Source organism: Pleuronectes platessa, chromosome 4 (assembly GCF_947347685.1).
Source record: "Pleuronectes platessa chromosome 4, fPlePla1.1, whole genome shotgun sequence".
NCBI lineage: Eukaryota > Metazoa > Chordata > Actinopteri > Pleuronectiformes > Pleuronectidae > Pleuronectes > Pleuronectes platessa.
Window position 1 is genome coordinate 28,455,347 of NC_070629.1, and position 21,392 is coordinate 28,476,738.

A 21,392-nucleotide genomic window follows, 5' to 3' on the forward strand; every position below is an offset into this window, starting at 1 on the left:
GCAGACTCGCGCTGCAAACGTTAATTGCCCCGTGGCGACAGGCAGGCCTCCCCCCTAATGAACCATGTGCCCGAGGTTAATTCGATTCCGGGCGAGGGCCCTCATGGGTCACATCATGTCTGTGGAGGAGAAGAGGAGCTGCCTGATAACAGGGCATTGATACCTGAGAGTGAATTTATGAAACATTGATGTACATGAATTATATATGAAGCTGTCGGTTCGTGAAGAGTGTAGAACAGCATTTTTTTAATGTGTTTTGCCAGAACTGCTCTGGTAGCCCCTCCTGGATCCCAAACTATAAAACACAACTGACATTTTACTGTGAAGGAACCAAAATGTGATCTGATTGTAAAGAAAGGAGAAACAACTGGTTTGGCTTAGATTCCCGAATATATAAAAATAGGTCCAGCTGCTTTAAGACATATTATTGAATGAGTAATTTTGACTTGTCAGCTTCTGTGTAAAACCTCAATGAACTGCAGCTTCCAGTCACTGACGGATTTACCATAAAAGGAGAGGATTATCCGTTTGGTTAGACGACTTCTTCTGTTGTTGTTTATCCTCATTAATTGAGCTCTAGAGCTGAAATGGGACCAAAACAACTTTCATAATGGTGGACCACTGTGAAGCAACAAGAGAGGAGGAAGGATCAGATTAGCGAGTTGGCATGCATTCCTTATTTATTTATTTAATTTCACAGACCAGACACCACATCCAAACCCTTGTCGCTTATTTGCAAATGAGCTGTGACCTTTGGATTCCTCTAGAGGTCCCGGTGTGATGATCGAAGTGACCTGTCAGAAGTTCTGTTTGGTAACATGACAGCAGCTGTGCCACCTGACCATCCGAGGTTATATAACGATTACTGGTGTTTCGTAAAAAAAAACCTTGAAGCCTTAACTTGGGGTAAAAATGTCAAACAAACAAAGTGGCCTTCATGAGAGCAGGAACTTCCTTTATTACATAAAACGAAGAAGATAAAGATGGATGGGAAGATCTCCTCTTCCTCCCACTTTCTAGGAAATGAAGCCAAAATATCTTGGACACAAACTCTGCCATCTTGTGCGGATGAGGTCAAACTTATCAGAAAGGGGAACATGCATCAGTGGGAGAAGAACTACTTGAAATGACAGAAACCATCCGTCCTTTGATTCACTGTCTGTTTCTCTCGGCTCGGGATATTCCAGACATCCTTCTTTCATGGCATTCCTGTCATGCTTTTCCTGCTCTTCCTGGAGAAGCCAGAGGAGATTCCAGGAACAGACCACAAGTGAAGACCCTCTTGCGAGTTCTCGGTCTTCCCAGTTGGATGCTTCTGGGAAGTATCCAATGGACGACGTCTGGAAGGCTTCCTGATTCGATGCCCGAACCACCTCAACTGTCCTCTTTAGACGTAAAAGGAGAAGTGGTTCTGCTCCGAGCTCCCTTCTCAGACCTTCTCCATGTCTGAACAGCCACTTGTATCCGTGACCTTGTTTTTTCGGACACTGCCCAGAGCTCGTAACCACAGGTGAACTGGTTGGAAAGCAGATTGACCGGTAAATCTAAATCTTGCGTTGTGGCTCAGCTCCCTCAGCGGTCCAGTACCATGTTGTTCTTCTTCATACGCAGCCCATGCTCTCAATCTTTCAACCTCTTTCCTGTAGACTATTTAATACAGGTCCAGGTTTGATCTTTATTGTGCAACGACAACATCATTAATGTGAATTTCCAGAATGAAAGCCGCTGGAGTTTTGTTGTTGAAGACACTCTGTCCCACTCGTCTTCAGACAGCTCTGTTAAAAGCTTCTTTCCAGACACTTAGTCACAAGGTGGTTTCCCCGCCGGTCAGCCTGCAGCCTGCTGCTGTGGAGCAACGGTGTGTTGACTTGGTATCATGGTGTTACAAAAGACTTAAGATGTCAGACAACCGGCTGCTTGTTCAGCCGCCTCAGCCTTTGACCTCATAACTCGGCCAGATGTGACACCTCTGACCCTCCGCCTGGAAAATAAAAGCAAATCCAGACGCGAATGGGCTTTTCTAACCGTGTCAGTGCTCACCATATGGTTACAAAAGCAGTATTTGTTGTGCCACCAACAACCGGCCTGGAAGGGAAAGATGTTCTCGTTCATGAGATGCTCTGGGCTTTGGTTTAATGTGGTGGATCAGCAGACATCAGAGTTTGGTAGTGACGCACTAGACTTCAGGACTTTAGGTGCTTTGCTTGTTCTTGCATTTATATAAATTGGATTAGATAAAAAACGAGACCTAGGTTTGACATTTCCAGGGAGGACATGAAAGCACCGCCGCAGACACTAATCACAGATGGAATCGATATGCAGGTCATCTTCCATGTTGTAACATCCTATGAGTAACTGCTCATAATGCAAAGTAAGCAGATAATCTCTGTGGGGAACAAGGGGAGCATGTGCCTGTTGTGTATCACCTCATAGGAGCATTAAACTATTATTATTTTTACTGTAAAATAATAACTGCTTCAGCCTGAAACTAGCAAAGAAGAGAGAGTCTCGCTTTTTAAGATGGAGGCCGAAGAACCAAAGATATCTGCGCGGTGAGACCTGGAAAGATATGTATTTCTGCAACGTGTGAGAACTGATTCTTTAAATCTTTTACCTACCACTGCCTCGCTGTGGAGGGATTTTTGCAACTTGAGAGTCTCTCTGCAGGTGGCTTGTGTGTCTGTGTGTGCATGCATGTGTGTGTGTGTGTGTGTGTGTGTGTGTGTTGCAGATCAAGAAAACAGTCTTCCCTTTTTCTTTCTCGCCCTAAATGGCTCGATGTCTCTCTTCTGCCCTGTAACTTCCTTCCATCTTTTCTGTGGGAATTCTCCTTGAAATCAAAAGAATCCCTGCACATGTGCCTCTGAACAGATGTGTGTGTGTGTGTGTGTGTGTGCGTGTGTGTGTGTGTGTGTGTTGCAATGTCGCTGCACTTGCACAGGTAGAGTCCAGACACAAGGGAAGCCTGCAGGAGAGGGTGTATATTTGCACGTGAGTGGGTGTGAATGGCCTCCGTAGAGAGGGAAACCGGCTCGCTGCTCATTGGCCGAGAGATGAGGAAGGGGCGGTCCTTCCCCGCGATGAGCGGAGCGAAGGTTTTGTGGAGATGAAGAATAGAGGGATGCAAGGACATGGGGGGGGGGGGGGGGGTTCAGTTACAGTTACAGTCAAGATGAATCTTATGAAGACAGAACGAGAAAATCACAGCAGCAATAAGTCTCATTTAACTTTGATAAATGAATTAAGCTCCATCACTGTTTCGGGTATACAAAACTGACTAACACTGGTTAATGTAGGATGACACTTTCAATTACATTCAACATTAATTGATCATTTGTTAAGTCTTGTCCTGCAGATAGTAGTTTCCTCTGACTAAGAAAAACTCACCTCTGAAGCCAGAAAATGCAGAAATACATCAAACTCTCCAGTATCCAGAAATGAAGGTAGCATATCTCAGGAGAGCAGGAAAGCCAGTGGGTGTTATTGGGATTTTTGATAAATTGAAAGGGGGATAAATGGACCGCTTTAAAGATGTATGGACGGGAAGTGGGATCACATTGTTGTTGTTGTACTCAGGCAACAGGGGAGAGGGAGTAATCAAGAAACAGGGAGAAAAGGCTTTAAAAACACCAAAAATGTATACTTTACCAGAACAGCAGTAGTGGTAGTAGTATGTTGCCTGATTGGATTGATTACATTTAATTTAGTCATCTAAGAACATCTCCAACACAATTTCACAGAATATGAAATCTTCTCATCCTGTTTTTCATTATATCAGATATATCAGCGAACCATGCTGTTCAGTGGTAGTACAGCAAGTGACAGATAGAGGGAGGAAGAGGAGGGCGGTCGGACTTAGTGGGTTTGTGAGAGAGAAAGAGAGAAGAGGGGGAAAGGCAGAAAAATGTGTGTGTGTGTCTGCGAGGGAGTGAGGGAGTGTGTGTGTGTGTGTGTGCGAGCGAGCGAGTGAGGGAGTGAGAGCGAGCAGGGGGAGGAGAGGGAAGCAGCAGTGCTTCATCATCACTATGCCACTACAGCAGAGAGGACATCTGACTCTCTCTCTCTCTCTCTCCCTCTCTCCCTCTCTCTCTCACTGAAAGTCTGCCGGCTGCCTCTCGGCCTTGAAGAAGCTCCACAGAGCCGAGACCTCGGGGACGTTTTCCATCACCTCTGGATATTTGCCTCGTCTGTTTCTTGGACTTTTGCTGCTGGAGACGCTGTGTGTGTATGTGTGTGTGACAGTGTAAGTGTGTGTGTGTGTGTGTGTGTGGTCATTCTTGTCAGTGGACTGTGGCTGCGGCTGCTTCCTCCAGATGTGACGCTGTTTGTTTGGACTGCCTTAATTTGTTTACTCAGACAGACGTCCCTGTCGGCATGAAGGAGTTTTAACACCGGGGCTGCCAGGAAATTCCAGCTTTGTGTTTCCCTCCCTTTCTCCTGGAGTGGCGGTGGATGCTTGTGTTTTCTCCTGGTGCCTGCGTACCGGAGCAGAGTGCTCACCTCGGGGTTTGAGGTGCAGGGGGGGGGGGGGGTTATGACAATCAGCTGCAAAGTGAGAGCGACCGGCACTGCAGCATCACACCGGCATCTCTTGGATTTCTTCTGCCTCTCCTGGTTGCACTCATGCACAGATTTCACCCCGAGCAGCAGCAGCAGAGCCTGACTGCGTTCTGCACACATGGATGGACTCCTGCTTCTTCAGGGACGGGCCCCCCCCCCCCCCACCCGCTGAGGAGGAGAAGGAGCTGATTTAACAAACAGGAGGCACGCTTTGTTTCTGGAGCAGAGGACGGGACGAGCGACTTCAGAATTAAAAAGAGACTTGAGAAAACAGGATGAGGGTTGAGTTGAGCTGATACTGCCCCCCCCCCCTCCCCCCCCGTCCCCCCTCGTCCTCCTTCCCTCCTCTAGTTCAAACATGAACGCTTCCTCTAATGCGAACCTAAGCAGCTCTCCCCCGTTCTGCCTGCTGGGCGCTGTGGGTTACTCCCATAGCCTGGATACATGCGTACTGGAGGTGGTCGTCATCCTCTTCCTCACCGTGCTGATCATCGCCGGCAACCTGGTGGTGATCTTCGTCTTCCACTGCGCCCCTCTGCTGCACCACCACACCACCAGCCACTTCATCCAGACCATGGCGTACGCGGACCTGCTGGTGGGCGTGAGCTGCCTGGTGCCCTCGCTGTCCCTCCTCCACTACCTCCGAGGCCTGAACGAGGAGCTCACCTGCAAGGCGTTCGGCTACATGGTGTCGGTGCTGAAGAGCGTGTCCATGGCCTCCCTGGCGTGCATCAGCGTCGACCGCTACATCGCCATCACCCGCCCGTTGTCCTACGCCACGCTGGTGACGCCCTGCCGGCTGAGGGTCTGCATCGTCCTGGTCTGGGTTTACTCCGCTCTGATCTTCCTCCCGTCCTTCTTCGGCTGGGGGAAGCCTGGCTACCATGGGGACATATTTCAATGGTGCGCGGACTCCTGGAAGACAGACCCGGGGTTCAGCACCTTCATCCTGGCGCTGCTCTACGCGCCGGCAGCGCTCATCGTCTGCTTCACCTACGGGAGCATATTCAGGATCTGCCGGCAGCACACGAAGGAGATCACCCAGCGCCACGCTCGCTTCTGCTCGCAGACGGAGGGGGGCACCGGCGAGCGGGGGGATCGGGTGGAGGGCTGCCCGGACAAACGCTACGCCATGGTGCTGTTCCGCATCACCAGCGTCTTCTACGTGCTGTGGATGCCGTACATCCTCTACTTCCTGTTGGAGAGTGCTGGACTGTACCACCACAACGTGGCGTCCTTTCTGACCACGTGGTTGGCGATTAGCAACAGCTTCTGTAACTGTCTCATCTACAGCCTCTCGAACAGCGTCTTCCGGAAAGGTCTCGGCCGCCTCTTCAGCCCTCTGTTCCCGTCCTGCCTCGGCTGCGCCTCCAGAAAGGCTCCGGCTCCCGTCGGCCCGCGACCGGACCCTCGATGCAAAGTATGATTCCTGACATCAAACGAACTTTTGGTTTGGTCCCTTTGGAGGCACGGCCCTCTGCATGTGCTCGGCTGCAGAGCATGACCAAGGGGTTTGTGGTCCCGGCATTGAAATGTGTTGAGGACCTCCTGCTCGGAGCACAGAGAGGTGCCCGTGCAGACGCCTGCTGTTCCTGTCAGAAGCTGTTTGTGCGGAGAAGTAAAGTTTCATCTTGGAAGCTCATCAGCGTGATGCTGCAGCAACGACAGACTGATGACACAGAGTAAAGACGTTTGCTGATGATAGCAAATTAGATTTGTGTAATTTAATTAAATTGATTTAATGAACACTCCTGCACTGACTTAAGAACTCCCAGAAGCAAAAAAAAGAAAAGGAGGAATTCACAGTGCGACTTGTGTTGTGCAATATACTGAAATGCAAAAAAAGTTCTTTTCATGCCTAAATCTGTAAATTGTTTTGGTTCTCCCAGGGTAGAAAATGTTTGACACTTGAAACTGACTACTGATCTGTTTCCCCAAGATACTGACGAGTGAACGAGTGACTGATCTCAGGTGTTAATCAGCCGTTCAGTGTGTGTGTGAGATAAACATGTGTATCTGATGGACTGTAAGCTCATTTCCCAGAGAGAAGATTGAGGTTTATTCTGGACTTTGTGTGTTTTATTCAAAGGATTCCTCTCCTTTGAAGCCGGGTGTTGGTGGGATCTCCAAGTATGTTTACACAGTCTCGGGTTTTGCATGGGTATATTGACTTAAGAATTAGCTCTACCTTCCACGGCGGCCACTGACCCGGGAAGTCTTCCTGTCGGCACACGGTGGTTCAGCCGCGTCAACGAGACAACGCAGTGTCATTATTTGGGAGAGTTTTTATCTCTCTGCATCTCCTCCTCAGGTTTATCAGCTGTTCTCCGCTCGGCCTCGGGGCGGTTGCTCTTTTATCTCAGCTGGATTGCGACGTGACTTAAATCACAAGTCACATCGTAAGATAATCACCTCCTGACCTGTTAGACAGTCGTCGTCCGGGTTGATCATCACGCTGCTGTCGGCCTAGGACCCACACGGGCTCCGGTTTAAAGACTCCATTGTCATCTTTGAGGCTGATGCTGCTCCGACCGGTGAGGAGCGGTGGAGAGGAGCCGGCGCTGTGCTCCACGACCCCGACTGCAAGAGGGTCAGGGCACTTTCCTGAGAGCTTGTGGCTTTTTGGCTTCATGTAAATACACTTCAGAGTGTAAATATTTAAACAGCGGCGAAATGGGCCTATCGGGGGAATTTCTTGACCTCCAGGGTTATAAATGATTTTGTGGATAGTGCAATGTTTTTTTTAAGATGATTTATTGGTCACAGCTAAGAGGTTTGACACTGAGGCTGTTTATTTAAGTGTTCACGAGGAGAAGTGTTTCTTTATGCACTGCAGGAAGATTTAAAATGTAGAGTTTGCTTTAGTCCCGGTGAAATTTTTCTGACAGCGTCTCGCTCCATGATTTTTTACATATTTGTAGAAATGGGAAAAGATAGAAACTGAATGGGAGGATTTTTCAGAGAGTCATGATGTTGCACAGCCGAAAATATGTCTGACTGATATTGATTTTTAGGGGCTGATACTGAAAGTAGAGTGAGGATATTTTTAAATGCAATGATTTGGTAGTGATTCCTAATCAAGACCCTGATAACATAAAACAAAGAAATATAACCAAGGCTCAATATTTAATATTTTAACCATAAACTTGATTATAAAAAACTCTTAATAGGAAGAAAACACAAATACTACCAAATACATAGAACTCATAAACGTATCACATTTTTTTAACAGAATATTTTCGGGTTTGAAAAAATAAAGCTACTTTGAGACTTAAGCTTCGGAATTAAATATGATACAAGCGTAAAATATAACTTTATATTTGGTCAAATTTTTTACTGTTTAAATCAGTTGAAACATCTACAAATATTTTGCTGCAAAAAAGTAGAATTCCCCCCAAAAGCTTCTCAGCACTCAATCAAAGTGCACTCGTGTTTGCTGATCAAGTTGATGTGTTTATTCATTCTTTAAACAGGGAAAGTTCACATGATGAGATTCATTATTACTGTAAATGTAACAGAAGAACCTGCTGAAGCAATTCTGATTCTCATTTCCCAGAGAAACTGAGAGTTACACAGCTGCAGTATATCAGTATCAAGCTAACTGACACAAAATCTTCAACTGTCGTATGGAAACTCAAGATAATATGATAAATAAACAAGAAAGTTGCTAAATCCATCCATGATGGAGATAAACTGAAACTTGCTGAACCTGCGAACTCAATCTCTTTAAAAGTTCGTTAGTGATTTGTTGTGGTTCAGCACCTGTTCTTTGAATTCACATATTTTAAAGTATTAAAGAGTAGTTGAAGTTATTTGAATTTAAAACTAGCAACAAATGGTAAATGACAGAAAGCTACAGAAGAGTAAGATTTTTAGTTCGTCAGCTGTTTCATTACCTCAAAATCCCTGAAGACTGTTAAAAGGCCGGTTGTTGATTTAACGTTTTAAGTTTGGTGTATTACAAAGATTATCGTCTAGATATGAAAAAGTCCAGCTATTCCCTAGAGCATCCATTTGATCATACTATGCATTAATTCATTGAATAATGTTTACATTGTGTAGTAAATATGTATTAATATAATTAAAAAATATATTCCGGGTAAAACTTTGATGTGAAAATATGAAAGAAAATGACAAATCCACATTTATTGTCAGAGGTGTGTGTAAATCTTCTAAAAGCTGTGATTGACAGTTGTAAACACCACAAGGTCCATATAGTGACCTTCAGTTGCATCACATGATCTTCCTCAGCAAGTTGGGCTCATTGCACTGTCCTGAAATTGTAAATGTTCACATGAAATGAATTTGAATTAAATATTCATTGAAAATAGCCTCTTTGTATTTGATGGTAACAGTAAGACCAGCTGTTGAGATGATGATGATGATGATGATGAAGGGGGTCAGACTAAGGTCAGGGTTCAGCTCGAGGTCATTTCCAGAGACACACCAGCTGCTGGCAGGAGGATGGAACCTCCTCCATCCCTGCTGCCCTCAGTATGTTTGGTTCTAACACTTTTCTGTGTGACCATATGTTTCTGTTTGTTCCCGGTGTTCTCTGTGACGGTTTCGAGAGCTAAAGCACCAAAGGTCTCAGTAAATATAGAGTTGTCTCATCACTTTTGTGTTGATTTTCCCCGACAGCAGTGTGAGGTCGCTCTGCTCTTAAACCCCAAAACCAGATCAGATCAATAAAAGAAGTAAAATCCCAATGAAAGGGCTGAATTAACTGTGGATAAGTCGTTTATCGAGCCTCTTAGATCTGCTGCAGATTCTGGTGTAATAGTGTCTGTAATTAGCTGATTAAAATGAGATGTGAAAACTGTCTTCTGTATTGATTTGGTACCAAATAATACACTGTGTCTGGAAAGCTCAGTTAACTGATGCTGCTTCCAGACCTGCACTGAGCTTTGAGACCTTTTCCTGAAATTATCTGGACGATCTGTGTGTGAGAACACAAATGCATCATAAAGAAATAAACACATAACTTTGCAACATAGCATTTCACAATAAAACATCCCAAACACTGGGTAAACGTTGGTCTTCGGGGCTAAATGGTCATGAATGGAATAAACCAAATCTGTGTTTGCCCTTAATGAGTTAAATTAATCATAATTAACCCACAATAATGAGGAACACTCTGGTTATTAAGTCTTGCTGTTCTCCAGCAGACAGAGATCATAAAAAAGTTGATGGAAGATAAACTTGTTCGATGAGCAGAGGTCCGGCCAATTTCTTTATTTCCTCCTGCTGATGACCGGACTGTAATCCCCTCCTCTGTCTCCAGAGTGTCCCGCAGCAGCGTCCTGCTCTATCTGGCTCACATGACCGTTTACCCCTCTGTGCCAAGTAGCCATTCCCGGCCCACTCACATGACACCACTGTTTGTGTTTGATGCAAATTGATTGGGCTCACATGAATGTTAATGATCGGGGGAGAGCGTGTTAAAAGTCCCATGTTACAATGCGTGATTGTCCCAGTGAGGTCCAAACCAGTGAGGTCCAAACCAGTGAGGTGTGGACTGAGAGACGCTGTGGATGGATACACATGTTGTGAGGGTGCGGACCTCGTTGGAAAAAAAACTAATGTGATTTGCAGCCCAAAAAAAACTCTTTTAAACCAACAGTACAACTCTCCAGCACATTCAGTTCAGTTCAGATACTGATCCATGTTTGTGTTTTCAAAGATAGAACCCAAACATGAAGGGGATCAACCTGGTCACTGACCCTGAGTTTTAAGAATGTACAAAAACCACAATGCCTTCATTTACTCTCTGATTTCAAGGAGCATTTTCCCAAATATTAAATATATATATATAATATAATTGTCCCTGAATCACCCAACCAATATGTTGATTGTGTTCCTCTTATTTTGAAGACTCCACTTTGTCTCATAGGATCATTAAATGCCTCATACTTTTCTTGTGTGTGATTGTGTCTCTGAATTTCCTACAGGAGCAGTTTCAGGATCCCACGAAGTCTCTCACGACTTTGATCCTGATTCAAAAACATGTCATGTCAAAGATTATGTTGTTATTTTCCTGTGGGAAAATCCACGATGTTGTCAGACTCGGACCGAAGTCAAGAGTTACACAGAGCCCCCCACAGCCCCTCGGGGGAAATGCCCTTTTTTCACAGAGGCCGACAGTGCCAAATTTGGACCAGGACTGAGAGCAGAGCACTAGTGTGTGTGTGTGTGTGTGTGTGTGTGTGTGTGTGTGTGTGTGTGTGTGTGTGTGTGTGTGTGTGTGTGTGTGTGTGTGTGTGTGTAAACAGACTTTACGAGTTTAGCTTGGAACGGTCCGGCTCTCTTCCGCCCACACATGATCATTTTCAACGGGATTTGTCACAAAGCAAAACAACCTGAATGTTCCTCGCGAACATTTTGCACTGAACATTTCGAAATCACAGACTGTAAAAACAAAGATGGACGACGTGTCTCCACTTCCTCCCGCTATCGAGAAGTGAAGCTAGCCGTCACACACAGCAGATGGTCTGATGAGTTTTTTTTTAGCGGCTGTACAGTAGGTTCGACAGCTCTCGGCTGGTAATGAGATTACTGTAACCTTGTTATCGGCAAGCTATCTTTTGAGTCTTGTGCCCTGTGTCAATGCCCCTGTGTCCACTCTACGTTTTCTCAGAAAGACACTGTCCACTGTCAAAACTGTCGATGTCTGTGTCCAATCCACCAACATGGAGGAGGAGGGGTTTATGACCACCGGGGGCCAATCAATATGCTTTGGCTTCACTTTTGAAGCTTCACACATATCCATATATGTCTCTGAGAGTTTAACTATAACATTTTATAAGGAACATCAAGATTGTTCCTTTCCATCATAAAGTTCTCTCTCTCTCTCTCTCTCTCTCTCTCTCTCTCTCTCTCTCTCTCTCTGGAAAGGCAGTCATCTGTGCACAGTGTGAACAGAAGGGAACTGGGGAAGGGAGGGGGGGGGGGGGCAACTGCAGAGTCAGAGTTTTCATCAGTTCACGATGGAGATAGAATTGATGTCAGAGTTGAATGCAGGCTGGTCAGGGTCCAGGCTGAGGTTGGAGACAGAGCCACACGGCGGTGGTCTGCAGCTCGGTCACCCACATAGCTCACAGCTTATTGATTATTAATATCTGAACAGTGTTTGCATCACCTCTGAAATGTAATGTCTACACCTCTACTGACAAGGGGCATTTTTTGCAGTGTGGTCCTCTGAGTGGCTGTATTGTTGATGCTGTGTAGCGTGTGTGTGGGTGTGGGTGTAGTCTGTGTGTGTGTGTGTGTGTACGGGCGGGTAGTGTGTTGTGTGCTTAGGATCCTGAGCGATAAGAAGGTGGGGGTCCTATCTGGAATCAGAGAGATGGATGCGGGTGAAAACAGCCTGTTCATGCTGCTGGTTATTCTAATGGCTGAGGAAACCAGGCTGGAGCCAGGACGACTCACCTGACTGCTATCACACACACACACACACACACACACACACACACACACACACACACACACACACACACACACACACACACACACACACACAGACACAAACACACACAGAGAGAGACACACACATATTGCAGCCAGATGCATGGACACAGATAAGCATTCTCCACAGACATACATGCTGCAGTTACGTGAACAGTTCTGAGAAACAGAGTTGACGAGTTGAGTTTAAGTTCAGTGGGCGGTTCCTGGGAAACACTTCTTCAGACGGACGTGACCAAACACTTGAGATGTGTCCGGTGTCGAGCCTGAAACTCTGTCTGTAAAATCCCTCCTGCTCTGTTCTCTTCTGAGAATAGGACGAATATTAATAATAAACAGTAATATAATATATATTTTGGGCCGCTCCATCCATCCATCACTCTTCTGCAACCTCACACATTTAATTTAAAGACTACATTTAAACAAAGGTCTTTAAATACAGTGGGGACCAGAAAGAAATGTCCCCACATTCAGGTCTTGGTCCCCACAAAGACAGAAGAACAGAGACCACACACACTTCTTTCTTTCATACCTTTCACTGTTTTGTGTGGCACAGTCGCAGCGTGATGTAATCTGGGTCCCTGTGTGTGTGTGTGTGTGTGGGTGTGTGAGTGCGTGTGTGTGTGTGTCTGTGTGTGTTAGACCCCGATAACCAGATGATGTAAACACATGATCTCTATCGTTGCCACAGAACTCTGCACTGCTAAAGAAATATCTGCTGCTCCTTCACATCAATAAATCATAAATCATTCCCCCTCTAGGTCGGAGGCAGTGTTACGATCACTGTGAACTCAGAGGAACAGAGAGCAAGCACACTTTGTTCTCTGGAAATATGTCTCTGCCACGTCCCTGATCTTTGACTGGTGCTTTAATGATGTTTTGCTGCTTAGAGGAGTTCATTTAAATACAGTTTACACAGGACGTCTCGTTGGTCCAGTCGTTCTCAGGTGATAAAAGTCCGTCCCGATATGATTTACGTCTCACGAGATCCCGACTGATGTGAGTGTTTAGAGGCTGATGTCAAATCCAATAGAAGGGAGTGAGAAATGTTCCACTACAATACATCAGCTGGTTCATATTTAAAAAGACAGTCAATGATTCCTACGATGTTGTTATCAAACCCTCATGAGGTCATCTGAAAAATGAACCCGCCTTCCCCTCTCTGTTCATTATCCCGACTTCCTGTCATTCTTCACCACTCCTTCACTCACTTTCTCTCTTTCCGTCGGTCGTGTCATTAAAGACCCCGGAAGTTCTCATTATCCTGTTAGTGCTCTTCCATTAGCTTCTGGAACACTAAAGACATTAAGGGCACGGTTCTTCTTCTGTTGAATTCGGGCGTCTGCAGCAAACATGTTGATCCAACAGAGATACTTGTGAATTTAAAAAGGCTCATTCTATTGAAATATAAATGCTTTTTATGTCACAGTTAGTATAACTTAGATATGAGGATTATATCCCGTTAGAGAGCCTTATAAATCTTACACACTGACCCTTGAAGAAGATGCTGTTATATCTTATTTTCAGGTCTAATTAGAGGTTTGCAGTGTTTGTAGGAGCCGGTACCCGTGTCTGACATTTTTCTTCAGGCCTTCATTTGACGCGTTTCATGCAAGTGGTCAAAAACAACCTGTCCTCCGACAAACGTGTGTGACTGGACGTCAGGAGGAAGGTGACTGAGGTGATCCCTTTCCAGTTTGGGGACTTTTTGAGGAAGATAACATTACTGAACAATTTACTCTGAATGAAAGGAATCCATGTCCACACACACACACACACACACACACACACACACACACACACACACACGAACACACACACACACACACACTTTTGTACTGTCCTTGTATCTTCATCTGGATCTGCAGCAGTAAAAACAAGTCTTAAAGAAACAGCATTGATCTTTTATAAAAATGTTACTCACATTTTCTCAGAAGTGATATCTCCAGTTTTCTGTGAGCGATCAGTCCAGCAACTAAATGTTTTTTACTGTCACACATGACAAAAAAAACAACAGAAGAAGCTCAAACCAGAAAATATTTGGAATCTAGTGAACGAGACCTTCAGTTACTCATCACAATATTTGAAGATGAATTTGTCTTCTGGCTTAAAATGGCAGACTTGTACATTACAAAACTATAAAACGCTATCATCCAAGACGTTTGGATTTTCAATTCTTTCAGTTTCATGTTCATTTGAAAAATTGTGCAGTCTGTGAAGGCCCTTGATTGGAGACACACTCACGATCTAATCCACCATTAATATCACCAGTGCTGATTCAAAGGACTTTGAGGCTTTGACACTTTGAGACATGAGAGACAAAGTGTTTTCTATCCGTCGCTTTTTTCTTCAACAGCTTTTCAAGATCAAACTCATATCTCCAACGTTTCAGCTCTCCAGGAACCAACAAACACTTCTTTGTTGAAGCCCGAGGGCAAAGCTTTTTCTAATCACACTGACTTGTTGTGCAAAATTGGGCGTTTCAAGAATTGTATCAGTTATTGGACTGAAATCAAAAACATGAAGCTACCACAAGTAGAATCATCAGGGTTTCAGCTGACCACGTTTTTCCTAGTAATTTTCCTGTGCTTGTTTCCTTTAATGATGTGAAGATAAAATACAGATAAGATTTCTGTGTTCTGTAATATTTTTGTCTACACGTTTTTTGTCTGATTTATTATTGTGTTCACTATTAATCACCTAATGTTAGTCAACTCCAGTCAAGTCAGTTTTCTTTACAAATTAGGTTTATTTTGTTAAAAACAACGACGATAGAACCAAAACACAATGTAAAAGAACAAATGCAGAAACAAAAACGTCCCAGAAGATGAAATAATGATCGACATGAACAGAATCAGGATGAATTCAAATCAGGATGAACTACAATCATCTGTCCTCTGGCTGTTTTCCTAAGTTTCGGGGCCTAAATACATTTTATTTTTCACATTCTTCTGAGGTCACTGTGACCTTTGATCTTTGACCTTTGACCACTGACATCTAATCAATTCATCTTTGACTCCAAGGGACAACTGGTCCAAATTTGAAGAAAATACTTAAACCACTTAATAAACCTATAATATACTTATACTATCTAAATACAAAAAACGTTTCCACATGAGGAAAATCATGTAAAACTTTTGCCAATATATTAAATATAGCGAGACAAAAAACTCAGATCTCTTAAAGATAGCCATCCAGGAACAAACGATGGTTTCCTATAGCTTGAGGGCAAAGCAATTTTCATATTTCATATTATCCATCTTGTTGTGCAAACTCAATTAATGGACGAGTGTGGAACTGAAAGAAAAACACTTTGACATGTGAGAATTTAACCCGATAAAATATTTCACAGTATTGTTGCTGTGCGAAGTCGCCTCGGGATGTCAGAGATGAAACGCGAGGAAGAAATAGATCTCTTTGTATTTTCTACATTATGGACCATAAGGGAATCACTATAAATCACTTATTGTTAGCATGATGGCATTTCAAAACTGAGATGTGTTCAACGCATTTTGGAAATTAGTTGCAAAACAACTCAAATAACAACTAGAAGCAGATAGAAAACATCCAAATCCAATCCTTCTATATCCTAACTATATTTATCTATGTGACGATGACAAGGCCACGACGCACACACTGCAAATTAACAACCATGGTAAACACAAGGCTGGAAATAGTCGAGACAGCTGCACGTTAATAGTTTCTTCACAGTTAATAATGAGTCTTTTCATCCCTGTCGAACTCACATTTCTTCAGCCGAGCTTGACGAATGACTTCTGTGCGGCTTTGGCAGAATCGCACACAGCAGCTGTCACATCGACAAAGCTGAATGGATTTGAATAAATATTTCTAACACACTTCTCAATAACACAACAACACAACAACACAACAACCTGCTTCCCTTTCTCCTCCTCTTGTGTCCTTGAATCACTTTTCCTGGCGAGTGAGGAGTGAGCTTTTTGAATCTGAGCTGTCGTGTTGTTTCACACGATTTAAACTGGTGTCTTAACTTTTCTCCGTCTCACTTCGCACCGTATCTTACTCACCGACTGGGATCGGGAGGGATTCGATTGGCTGAGTGACATCATGTGAGATGATTGACAAGCCATGCGATTGGTCTGTGGGATTCCTGCGGCCACTGGTCTAGTGAGTCAACACTAGAGAACCTGCGTCGGCTGATATATAAGCGCTCCTTGAATCTCAGGGATTTAGCTGGTGTTAGCAAATCGTCCCGATATGATGGCGTCTGTGTCCGTACCTGGACTGAGGCCCCGCCAACTAGTCAGCCTTTAAAATGACAGAAAATAGAAATGAACCTAATCCACCACAGAGGAGGTTTGTGTACTTTGGACTCAGACTTTTTAACAGAATCACAACTGTGCAAGTCGAGGAACTTAACTGTTGTAGTTGAGATTAAACTGAAGGACCAGTGTGAAGATGAGTGTGATCCCATTCCTTAGAGACACATGAGCTCTCCTTCCTCTTGTGCTTCCCCCCCCCCCCCCCCCCCCCCCAAAAGCAGCAGCAGCAGAGTCGGGGTTCAATCTATTATTCAGCTGCTCTGCTGCACATAAACAGAGCATCAATAATGGAACCAGCAGCTAATAAATCATTTAATACAGCAGGAGCGTAATCTATGGACGGCTAAAGAGAAAATGCAGTGTGTGTGTGTGTCCGTGTGTGTGTCCGTGTGTATGCGTGTGTCCCTGTGTGTGTCTGTTAATGATGTTGTGAGGACAAGAATCAGTTATTCACATTGTGGGGATTCATACAGGATTAACTGTTTGTTTTAGGGATGTGTGTGTGTGTGTGCGTGTGTGTGTGTGTGTGTGTGTGTGTGTGTGTGTGTGAGGGGCGGCGGTGGCAGTGATTAGTTTGTGTGGGAAGCGTTCACTTCCTGCTGCAGTCACATCAGCATCTTCTCTCCTCCATCTGCATGTGGATTTTTTTAAATCTCTATAGTTCAAGTCTTCTTCAACACAGCATGGTCTTCTTCAAGTCAATGATGTTCCCACTTAGAGTCAAATACACAATAAACACGAACACACACACATACACACACACACACACACACACACACACACACACTTACACAAGTTTTATTTAAAAGAATAAAAGTGATTTACACATAACAATCCGGTTCTTATTCCAGAAGTGTGAATACAACTGTGATTTTGAAACTTAGAAGAATTTTAAAAAACTAAACAAATGTCTCTCCAAAAGCGAAGCCAAAATGTCTCGATCGCCCCCTGGTGGCTGGCTGCAATATAGTTTCTAAACTCGTCTCCATGTCAGCATCTGGGACACGAACCAAACCATGGATTCTGTAATTTGAGATCGTTTTTATCACACAAAGATTCAGCCTCAGAAACCTCACTAACCGAGATGAGGTCACAGAGTTTAAAATCTTATTTTTCTCCAAAGTCAAAGTCATTTGATCCAAAATTAATATACAAATATCTCATCTAAGTTTCAGAGAAGAAACTTAGATGAGCTGAGATCATTTTTTCCCTCGTGCCTGAGAACTGGCTGAGGTTCGTACTCTTATTAAAACAACTCATATTTGCTCTTCATATTTGACGGCTCTCTTCTTGTTCCACTGTTTTTTGTGGATGTTTTAAAGTCGACCCAAACAATATAATGAAGATTTTTTTCCCCCATCTGGTCCGTGACCGTCTTGTTTCCTCTCAGGATTGCCGGGGGTGAAGTCAGGATGATTTTCGGGCTCCGGCTGGATCGATTGGCCCCCGGCTGCGTCTCCACAATGCAGCCCAGTGTTGAGCCAGAGACAGCAGCTCTGTTATCAGGCCGGTCTCATGATCTGCAGGTGCAGCAGCTCAACCTCCACTGGATCAGGCTGCGTTCACAGCATCACATGGGCCTCAGATTCCATCTTTCATGTCTTCAGTCTCTATTTATTACTTTGGAACATTTGAGAAAAGACTGGATATCCTGTGACACATTCAGACGTGTTTAAAAACAGTTTATTATATAAAGAGAAAGCACAAGGTCTGTCCGGATCATCAGGTGGTTTGCTTGATAAAGAACTAAAATAATTATTAATTACAAACGAGTTCACTGTAAAGTCATAAGGAAGACCGATTGGTTTGAAGTTAGTCACCGATTCGACCGCTCCAGTCATATCTTATATATCTATACAGTATATTATATGTTATATATATTCTCAGGAAGTGACATCAGTAGGCTTCCAGGTTTAATCCTTTATTTTCAGTAGCTTGAGTTAGGGAGTGTTTTCAAATTACTTTGGACGACAAAAGCACAAGATGGTGGCACCGGGATCCAGGATGTTTGGAGCTTGATCTAACAACAGGAGGAAGTGAAGACAGTATTCGTCTGGAGAGAAATTAGTTCTTCTATAGTCAAGTTTCCATTTCCTCCTCTGTTCCAACCTTCTGTATTTCAGCTGAAACTCCTGAAAAGCAGGACGTCACAGAAAGGGCCTGTGGTAGAACAAGTCTTTATCAGGCCGAGGGTTTCTGAGCTTCCTCGTGATGAACGGCCTGTTTGCTGCTGCTGCTTCCAACACTCCTCATCTCTTAGGAAACACTGTGGTCCGAGCGCTGAGGCTGGGATCAAAATAAAAAGACCCTGTGAGAACAACTGTAGGAAGTCAAATATTTTGGCAGAGACAACAGCCGGTCTGTGATTCTGTGACGTTCCTCCTCAGTGTCAGAGGAGACAAAGCAGCCAGTGTTGGTGCTGCTGCAGCTGATCTCAGGTCAGTGTCTCACAGAGGTCTGCTGCCATCTCCTGGTTTAATTCAACGTCTCAACGTACAGGAACCAGTGGTGGGGACAAGCTGCTTCTTGAAGGTCGGTTTCAGGTTAGGTTCTGGGGCAGTTTCGGCGTTTAGTTGTAATCTAGTCACGAAAGATAAATGAAGGTTGTGTCTGCTCCTCAGAGGAAACTCCAGTCCAGCAGAGGGCGCTGTGACCTCACTGCAGAAACCCCTGATCACAGCTCCACTCTCAGGCTGTTTTATTTTGTCCTAAAATCTTTCATCCGTATTTCAAATTTAGAGACTTGTGTGTCTGGAAATGAGAATAAAAAATTATGTAGATATTTTACTAATGAAATTCCAGCTCCATAAACAAACAGGAACCGACAGAAAGACCAAATCAGAGCAGCAATCATCCTCTGATTAAATATCTGTGACAGGTCAACAACAGATTTCATAAAGGTTTTGTCGTTATGATTCTCAGAATATTGTGTAACCACACAAACATCACCAGGTAGAAACAGTAAGAAAGTTCAGTTAATGGTGGACAACCTCCACTGATGGTGATGTCATCGACGTTTTATCTCATGACCTCATCGTCGTCCTCTGAGCTCATTGGTCTCAAACCTGCAGCCGAGGTCTGCGCTGCAATGCATCATGGTCCTTGAGCGCTGATATAAGATGACACACAGTGAAGGCAGCGTGTGTCCATGTTGCGTAATCCAACACCTTCTGGCTTCTGTCTCAGCGCTATAAATACCAGCAGGATCTGGACCTCCATCTGATACGTCCCCGAGTCTGCAACCGCACAATCCTGACGCACAAACAGAGACGCACAACATTCTCCCCACTGATTTGATATCACACACAACATCCTCACCGCTGATTTCATATCACACACAACAAACACACAACATTCTCACCACTGATTTTATATCACACACAACATCGTCACCGCTGATTTATATCACACACAACAAACACACAACATCCTCACCACTGATTCTTTATCACACATAGAAGCAAAGAATTGTCTCAGATTTTCAACAACAAAGAAAGTCAAACTGTGAAAGAAGTTGTAACTTTACTTCTGACTTTTTGACGCCGTTAAGATAAAAGCAAAGAAGTTGTTGCTCCACTGAATAGCTTCTTGATTTCATTTTTTTTTGGACCCACACTTGTTGTGTAGGATGTTGTCGACTCAGGCGTCATGTCCCCGAGCAGCCGGGCGTCACAGGTCGGCAGCAGGAGGGAAGCTGCTGGTTCGAGGACTCGGCGCTCGGCCTGTGAACAGCAGCAGATAAGAACAACATGAACTGTGTCCACTGTTCTAATCAACCAGGGAAACGCTGATCGGACTCATTCTCAGATCAAGAGGAGATTTTACAGATTTAATGTTTCACTCAAAGCTTCAACCAATCAGGGTCAAGAAGAGGTGATGCCGACGGGACATACGTGTCTTCTCTCCCTGATTTAAAATGTGGAAACTTAGCAGATGAGACGTAAACAATGTGAGAAAACATGCTTCAATTTATTTTTGCTTAACAGGAGGAAGTGGAGACACGACGTCCATCTTTATTTCCTGTCTGTGGCTTTAATAAGATATGTTAATGTATTCATTGCCAACATGCATCTTATCATTGGCCTTTGACCTCTGACCTCTGACCTCTGTGGTACAGATGGAACCTGTGGGACAAGCCTTGTGTTATGTTGGGGATGAAAGCCTGAAGAAATTTAACCTGGAATAAAAGCTGTGATATGTTTTTGGGAAATTTGTCATTATTTCATCTCTAAAACCAAAACCCCTCAGAGACGGAGATGTGATCACAGGTGAAAAACGATGTCAGGCCGAATGGAGCTCTGCCTCGGGGGAAGTGAAGGTTTATATAATGGATAAATAATAAATATTCCAGTCATAAACCAACAGGTAATAACATCAACACTGTTCATATTCCTCTGCTGTGGGATGCTGTTGTGATGGTGCTGTGTCGAGGTGACGGCTCCAGCAGAGTCACCAGCCGACGTCCTTCCTCTTCTTCCTCTTCTTCCTCCTCTTCCTCCTCACAGCTGCTCAGTCACAGATGTTTTAAAGGTTCGTCTGCTGCCGTTATTTGATTCTCACGATTTCTAATCAGACGTTTTCTTAACTTTCAGATTTAAAATCATTTATTTGAGGTGCGGAGATGTAATGATTGACAGCTGAGACTGACTCGTCATTGGTCGAGCATGCACCGACGTTTGAATCTGTAATATTTGACTTCATTTGTTTATTTACAGTTTATGATCTGAACTGTCACTGGAACTTATTTTATATTGAGAAGAAAATATAACTGGTCTGTCAGCAAGTCGAGATTAAAGAGGTTGTTATTGCAGAAATGAGGCATTCGTTGTATTTAGAAATAAATCAGTTGAGATTCTGTAGTTAAAAACAAATCTAAATCAATTGTTTAAAATCTACCAACAAACAAAAATGTAAATTCTTCAGAAGTTCTTGTGTCTCAAATATAATGTACTATAAATGCATAATACAGGTAGTTAGACATTATTTATGTAGTACTTATTAAATCTTAAAAACAGTTGATGACAAACTTCCTTTCGAAGAAGATTTAAAACACTCTTTGTAAACTTG

General features: G+C 43.9%; 1 protein-coding gene across 1 annotated transcript; it reads left to right on the plus strand.

Moving 5' to 3' along the window:
- Positions 1 to 4,896: 4,896 nt before the first annotated feature.
- Positions 4,897 to 8,890, plus strand: LOC128438970 (probable G-protein coupled receptor 21). The gene has a single exon (XM_053421760.1). The coding sequence runs from the start codon at positions 4,919 to 4,921 to the stop codon at positions 5,984 to 5,986; it is 1,068 nt and encodes a 355-aa protein (XP_053277735.1). The 5' UTR covers positions 4,897 to 4,918; the 3' UTR covers positions 5,987 to 8,890.
- Positions 8,891 to 21,392: the final 12,502 nt, after the last annotated feature.